At 31.5% G+C, this 8604-nt stretch overlaps 1 protein-coding gene across 2 annotated transcripts in view; it reads right to left on the bottom strand.

Moving 5' to 3' along the window:
• Positions 1–401: 401 nt before the first annotated feature.
• Positions 402–8604, bottom strand: part of KPNA5 (karyopherin subunit alpha 5) — a 48245-nt gene continuing 40042 nt past the window's right edge. For both annotated transcript variants that reach the window (XM_024552150.4, XM_053914207.2), the window contains 2 exons: positions 8324–8502; positions 402–3811 (listed from right to left, as the gene is read on the bottom strand). In XM_024552150.4, the coding sequence (XP_024407918.1) occupies positions 3624–3811; positions 8324–8502 (367 nt within the window). In that variant the 3' untranslated portion in view covers positions 402–3623. The remainder of the gene's footprint in view (positions 3812–8323; positions 8503–8604) is intronic.

Raw genomic sequence — 8604 nt, 5'->3', positions numbered from 1 at the left:
TAGGCTTGGCTACTGCGTGACCTTGTGTTCCAAAGTACATTAAGAAAGTTAAACCCTCTGATTTCTATTTATTAGGTTTAAAACTCTTCCTTAAATAAATGCATTGCATGGCTTTAAATAGCAGGAAAAAAATATGATCTCAATTAAACAGGTGAATGTCCGCTAACTGCCAAGGCTTGAGATAGGTAGATAAACTAGACATTTTCCCTATTATAGCAAAATATACAGATTCTAAAATATAAGCAATATATTGCTTCGAGCGGATATGCTACCAACAGTCTTACTGGTGTTAGAAAGTGGATGGAATTTTAATCAATGCGGGCATCAGTTTTTGCTCTGCTAGGAATACACATATTATCTAAGTAAGAACAAATGAAATAGACACATATATAAATGCAACTGTAAAATAGTATTTTATTATTTTTAATAGAATGCTATAACATTTCATAATATTGCATACTGCTCAAGTGTTGGTTTATTTAGTTAGGCAACAATCCCCCTATCCCACTCCCCAACCAGAACTCAAAGATGCATTATCCTTTCAGAGCTCTATCATGTTGGCTTCCTATGTCACATTAAATAAAACAGTAATGCTGTGAACTAAAATGAGTACAAGGTTAACAATACTTAGATTTCAGTTTCACAAAGCAGCTGGTAGATTGCTGAATTAGAACAGCAACAAAAATCCATTAAGACTTTGTATTATAGTTACTTTTTCCATAATGCTCCTTAAGAGAAGAAAAATATGAAGGCAAAGGTAATACTGCTTTTAGTCCTTTATCAAACAAATCAAGATTTAACTGCAAATAGGTTTTACAGTTTCCAAATAATATGCTATTTCTGTGCCAGCAATTTTATTACCTTTTTTTATTTTTTGCTTTCTTGTTCTGGTGCTACTACTAATGAACAAAATGACACTAAGAATTAAGTCCTAGGAACACCTTTCAAAGTAAAACTTACAGATAAAAAAGTTACTTACAAATATAAAACAAGTAAGCACATTGCATAGATTAACTAGTAAAAAATTCAAATTCACACAAAACAAAACACTATGTTTATGTAAATAAATGTAAAGGACTCTCAAGTATTTTCTTGATGCATTAGTGTTACACGTGTTTTAATTTTTGATTTTTTTGGCACAGTTTCTCTCGGATTTAAATATAATGAATATTAGGAAAGCAAGTTAAAAACATTTTTCCCCCACAAGAGTCAGTGGTCAGTGAAGATTAATAAAAAAAAACATTTTGGAGCATTTTAAGTACTACATTTGGAAGTAGTTATATGGAAAAAAATATTAAGAACAAAATATTTGCTAGTCTTGTTTCAATAATCACCACGCCAATAGCTGATCCCTACTATTATTGTCCCTAGCATTCAAATCTAATAAAATTAATTACCCAAGTAACAGATCCACGAAATTACATATAATTTTATATTTGACTGCTTAAAATATGGTTATATCTGTACTGAGCGATATAATTTTTATTTTATGGGCAAAAATTTAAAAATCCTCCCCTCACAGATCATTCAGTGTGTGTGCGTGCACAAACCTATGTATTATTTTTTCTTCTGTGAGAACTATTTGTTCAGAAGACGTGGCTTAGAGATTTGTTAATCGACTACAGGGTCCTCAAAAGCAGGCACAGCTGGCTAGTTTATGAATTATGCTGCATTATTAAGTTCAATTGAATAGAAAGAGTGGAATACCCTGTCACCTTCTACTTAGAATCATCTATACCACAAAAAAAGTGTTTATCTGACAAATTCACTATCAATTTGCTGATCTTTAATATAATCACCCTGTTCTTTTGAACATACATAATGCAAAAGGAACCTTTTATACTAAACTTCATAATTTTTACTACAATAAAAAGGGCACAGATACAATCCTGTACTTAATATAAAAGAGGTTTGGCAGATACAGTCAGCATTATGGACACCAGTTAAACCTGTATTTTATAGCTGTAGGTTTTAGTGTCTTGCCAAAAGCTTGGTTTCATGATATATAATTTACAAAGTGTCATACTATTTAAAAGTACTCATATATACATTTTCTTCTTATAACACGCCTCTGATTTCCAGCGGAAACATTATAAATGCTATCATAAATGAAATCTTTCTTTACAGAATAGACTATGAATCATATCAAAAGTGTTTTAGTTTCCATCTTAAAAGAGTTGTAAACTAATTTTTAATAAGTATTTGTTATATAATTGGAAATGTAAATAACCTGAATATAACTATAAATGAAAAGACAGAGGTCAACAGTAGTTTCTGCTTAGAAAACTCTACCAAGTATACTACTGTGAGAATAACACACACACACATATATATGTATCCATAAATAAATACATATGTAGTTTTCCTATTGAAACTTTTTTTAAAAGTTTCCATTTGAAGAGGTTTTGCCTTTAATACATAAAACACATACATTATATTGACCACTCTGATACAAATGTAATTTAATGCACTGATTGATAACAAACAGCAGAATGACCCTCTGAGTATTACAAAAAAAAAAAACAAAAACAAACCTAAAATCCTTTCAACCACATGAAAGAATTCTTAGCAATTTTCACTAATATCATCTTTTAGTGTCCAAACATTAAGTGTATTTAATAAACTTTAGCACATATCAAGGTGACTTCTTTGGGACAATTTTGCCATTCAAGTACCTAAATTCATTACTAAACAGAAAAAGAAACTTTTCAATTACTGCTCTGAAAAATCAGAGAAAGAATTACAGTATTATTTTTGCTATGCAGCATTACTTTAGATTCACGATGGCATCCCTTAAAATGATGCTTTTTAAAAAAAAGAGTGAAAAATTATAAAACACTATTTCAAAAATGGTAGCACATTTGGTCAAATTACAAAATATACTAATATAATAGCATTTATATATGTTAAAAACATAAATATTTAATGTTGTGTAATCATTTTAATGTGTTCAACATGAAGAATGACTTCTCTCTTCACAATTGCCACATTTTAATTGATTATCAGTACAATATTTCTTCTGTGTTTCATAAATAAATTTTATAGCATTTTTTGTTATAATTTTTTTTGCAAAGTATAACCTACAGCACAGTGATTTATAATTTAAGGTAATAGATTATTTTCACATTCTAATTCAGCTTTTACACTATTCCATGCTTCTGAAGCTTTTTTTGTTCTGTTTTTGCTTCAAGATAGAGGTAGATTTAGTAGAGATTGGGCCCATCAGACTTACTGCCAAAATACAGTTATAAATATCTGTACTGCTAATATGCAGTTTCCAAGAATGCTAGAAAAAATTCAGAACCATATGTAATACTTTACCAAAGTTCTCCTTTTCAAGCTTAAGTTAATAAATAATTTCACAATGTATTTAATTATTCATAAATAGATTAAGAAATAGATGAAACAATAAAAGACATAAATACAGGCACATCAAAATAAAAATCAAAACTATACTGAAAGATTGCAGCTGAATGGAAACTTTTGCTTTGCTTTTAAAAGTGCATCAACTTCTTTCTTCTCTGTTCTACATAAAAACACATCAAACATTTCTACTGACATAGTAACAAACAGGAGATACCTAAAACTACCCTTATTAGCCATTCATTTTTTCCTCCACAAAGTTAAAGTTGAAACCCTTCCATGGGTGCTTCCTGCTGCTGAAATACAAACTGTTGTTGGTTTTCATCCACCTGAGGTACAACGCTGGGGTCGTCGTCTTCCACACCGAAGTAATGTTCAATCAGATCAAAAGCCTTTTGGTAAATTTCTTGATTTTCATGGCTTTGCAGAAATTCAATTTTATCTAGACCTATTATTCAAAACATATATATAAAAACTGTTATTCAAGTTTCAACATTTAAATCAAAATAATGAATCAACAGCATCCAGCAGTCCACTGGCAATGGGACTGTTATTTTCATCTACTTTTTGCACATACTGTAAGCTAACACTGATGTCTTTTACTTCAAAAATGAAATTATGGGGCAGTCTGGTAAGAGAAAGTAGCACAGGTCTGGGAGTAAGAAGATCACAGACTCCACTCTTGCTTAGCTGTGTGATTTTACCCAAATAAGTCTGGTTCCTCTACAGTTTCTCAATTTTATTTTTTATTACTTTTTGCCCCTACTGGCCCAAGCACTTTGGGGTTTTTTGAACATTTTTATTTTAATTTAATATTTCATTCTACTGCTATTGATATTTTGCTTTGTTTTTATTTACTTATTTTTATTTTTAAATACACTTTATTGTTTTTGCTGTTAGAGTTGTCCTAGTTTTTCCTACTCTTCCCACCTCCAAGCAGCAGCCCCCACCACCTCCAGCAATTGGACTCAATGCAAGTCCAATATAGCTACTGTATAATTTACAAAAAGTACAACTTATAAATGAAAATGAAAAAGCCCATTTTGATAGGAGAACCTTATAGAACCTAAGAAAAAAAAATCTACACCTAAGTCTGGGTGATGCTGAAAATAGTTTTCATTTAATTAGAGATAATCCTCTTTAATTATATTACTGCAGAATAGAAAGAATTAGCAAAGTAGTCATATCTATATATAATCATAGAATAGCCCAAACTCTACTATAACTTGAAGTTGAAATAATGACTATAGTAAGGAAGTATTCTTAAATTTTTATTTAAGAACAGTGACATTTATGTAGAATAATGACATATAATTGTGAAATAAAGACAAAGTAATATCCCAGGCTTGGTTTAAGAATCACAAATAAAAGCTTGAATCAACCATATAATGGGACTTAAGTCAGAAGTAAATATATGTATTTATTTAATGTATTTAATAGAAATACATTAAAAGGAAAAACTCAACTTAGATTCATGCCTTATCCTAAAACAGACTCATGTGAGTTAAGTTAAATGTTTTAAGAATCCAATCAGAAATATCTAGCCAATAAAACAGAATTCATCAAATCTCTGTAGGGGCCATGACTTTGTAAAATTTTGAAGGAATAAAAGATTAGACTGAGTCATTTATTAAACATTAATGAGCATCATTTACCTTATTAAAATAAAAAGGTATAAAGTCATATTAAAAAACTAAAATAAAATTAGCTTAAATTTTTACAAAGTAAGGTAAGAAATTGAACTAAGTATAATAAACATGCAATTCAGATGAGGAAATACACTCATACATGGAAAATACACACTACCTTCTACATGAAATAAAACAAGAGATAAATAAAGGTAATTTGGTGATACCATATTATATTTGCTAAATCAGCAAAATCAACACGAGGTTATAGAGTAGATTCATACAATGCCAGTTACACTGTCAAGTAGCATGACTTTGAAAAGCAAAATGAGAAAACACACCAAAAGTTTAAACAGAAGTCTGTGCCTAAAATTCAGCAATGGTATTCCTAAAAATTTACACCAAGACATTATTTCAACAGAAAAAATATACTCAGAAAGATGCTTCTTTTAGTATATGTAAAGTGGTAAAGAAAGTGGAAACAAACAATGACCAACCACAAAAGTATGGTTAAAACTGCACTCCACACATAGCTAAAGCGACCTGCAGTACTCACTCAGCATTATGTGGCTATTAAAAGTTATAATTAGGTAAAAATGTAGAACTTCTCCAAAATGTTAAAAAGAACACAAACCTATTATGCACTGAAGTTATATCAATATAAAGTATTTGTGCATAAGGACAAAGCAAAAAAGAAATAAAATAATGAAAAGCAATTGCTATGGTAATAAAATTGAGGGTAAAAAAAAAACTTTTAAAAATAATATACTGCTTTTACACAAAAATATTTCTATGGAACTGGAGGGGGCAACTGCCTATGGAAGATAATTAAGAACTAACTCTCAACAAAGTGTACAGAGGAAATGTAACTCAAAATAATGAAGGCCATATATGACAGTCCCACAGCTAACCATCTCAACAGTGAAAAGCTGAAAGCTTTTCCTCAAGATCAAGAACAAGCCAAGGGTGTCCATTCTTACCACTTTAATTCAACACAGTATTAGAAGTCCTAGCCAGAGCAATTAGGCACTAAAGAGAAATAAAAGGATCCAACTGAGAAAACCAGCAAAATAGTCAGTACCATATTTTTCAGGCTGTAAGACACACCGGAATATAAGACGTACCTGGGTTTTAGAGGAAAATAGGAAAAAAAAAACCCTGTTCCACCACCGCCCCCCGCCACAGCGAGCCAGGTAAGCTACATTCAGACTGTAAGACACACCCCCATTTTCCTCCCAAATTTGGGGGGGGGGTGAAAGTGCATCTTCATAGTCTGAAAAATACGTTATTTGCAGATATAACTTGATATTTTATATAGAAAATCCTAAAGATACCACCAAAATACTGTTAGAACTAATCAATGAATTCAGTAATGTTTCAGGATACAAAATCAATATGCAAAAATCTGTTGTGTTTCTGTACACTAATAAACTATTAGAAAAAGGAATTACAAAAATAATACCTTTTATAATTGCATCCAAAAAAATCTAGCAATAAATTTAACCAATGAAGTGAAAGACTTGTTCACTGAAAACTATAATAAAAATAATTGAAAGACACAAATAAATGGAAAGATATTTTGGGCTCATGGATTGGAAGAATATTGTTAAAATGGCCATAGTACCTAAAGCTATTTACAAATTCAGTGCAATCTATATAAAAATTCCAAAGGTACTTTCCACAGAAATAGAACAATCAATCCTAAAATTTGTATGAAACTCCAAAAGATCCTTAATACCAAAGCAATCTTGATAAAAAAGAGCATAGCCCTGGTTTCAAATTATATTACAAAGCTGTAAGAGTCAAAACAGTATGGTACCAGCATAAAAACAAACCAATAGAACTGGACAGAGAGCCCAAATAAACCCACACATATATGGTAAATCAATTTACAACAAGATAAGTCAATACACAATGGGGGGTGGGGAGAACAGTCTCTTCAATAAATGGTGCTGGGAATACTGGACAGTCACATGCAAAAAATGAAACTGGATCATTACCTTTTACCATACAGAAAAACTAACTCGAAATTGGTTAAAGACTTGAACATAAGACTCGAAACCATAAGAAAACATAGGTGATAAGCTTGATATTGGTCTTGGCAATGAATTTTTGTATATGACAGCAAAGGCAAATGCAACAAAGGCAAAAATAAACAAGCGGGACTACGTCAAACTAAAAAGCTTCTGCACAACAAAGGAAACCATCAACAAAATAAAAAGGCAATCTACAGGATAGGAGAAAATACTTGCTAATCATATACCTAAGAAGGGGTTAATACCCACAGTATATGAAGAATTCATAAAAATTAACAGCAATAAAAAAAAAACCCACAATTTAAAAATGGATGGATGAGCTGAGAAGGCATTTATCCAACGACGACATACAGGTACATGTCCACCAGGTACACGAAAATGTGCTCAACATCACCAATCATCAGGGAAATACAAATCAAAAAACCACAGTGAGATACCACCTCACACCTTAGAATGACTTTATCAAAAAGACAAGAGATAAGTGTTGGTAAGGACATGAAGAAAAGGGAAAACCTGTTCACTGTTGGTAAGAATGCAAACTGATGCAGCCACTATGGCAAACAGTGTAAAGTTTGCTCAAAACATTGAAAACACAACCACCATATGACCCAGAAATTCCACTTCAGGGAATTTACCTGAAGAAAATAAAAATACTAACTCAAAAAGATATATGCATCCCCATGTTCAGTACAGCATTATTTACAAAGGCCAAGACATGGAAGCAACTTAAGCGTCCATGAATGGATGAATGAAAAAAATGTGATATATATATACATGGGATATTATTCAGCAATAAAAAAGACCATGAGTGTTATGCTAAGTGAAATAAATCAGATGGAGAAAGATAAATACTTTCTCACCTACGTGGAATATGAAAAAAAAACCACACACAAAAAACGAGGTTACAGATACAGAGAACAGGTGGTTGCCAGAGGCAGTGAGTGGGTGGAGGGTAAGTGGAACGGGTGAAAGGGGCCAAAAGGCACGAACTTCCAGTTATAAATGAGTAAATCATAAAATAAAATGTCCAGAATGGAAACTATAGTTAATAACACTGTACATTTTAAAGTTGTTAAGAGAGTGAATCTTAAAAGTTCCCATCACAAGAAAAACAATTTCTTATAACCATGTATAGTGCCAGATGTTAACTAGACTTACTGTGGCAATCATTTCACACTGTATACAAACACTGAGTCATGCTGTACACACCTGAAGCCAGGGTAATGTTGTATGTCAATTATACCTTAATTTCAAAGACAATTTACTGTAATTATACATTTTTAACTGACTGCTTACCATATGCTTCTTCAATGAGAGCACAGTATGGATTAATACCCATCCCATTCTGCTTAGATTCTTGTTCTCCAAGACGTAAAATATTTTCAAGTCCATTTAAAGCCACTTGGACTATTTTAGAGTCCATAACAGTCAATAGGTCACAAAGTGGTTTAATGCAGCCTAAGGCCACCAAATACCTTCAGAGTAATTTAAAAAAAAGTGGAGAAAGAAATAACATTGAAAAAGACTTAAATATTGTTTATAGCAATGACATGAAAATACTCTTCAGTGAAATGTTA

This window comes from Desmodus rotundus, chromosome 11 (assembly GCF_022682495.2).
Source record: "Desmodus rotundus isolate HL8 chromosome 11, HLdesRot8A.1, whole genome shotgun sequence".
Taxonomy (NCBI): Eukaryota; Metazoa; Chordata; class Mammalia; order Chiroptera; family Phyllostomidae; genus Desmodus; species Desmodus rotundus.
The sequence above is the reverse complement of the archived record's forward strand: the minus strand, read 5'-3'. Positions and strand labels throughout refer to the sequence as shown.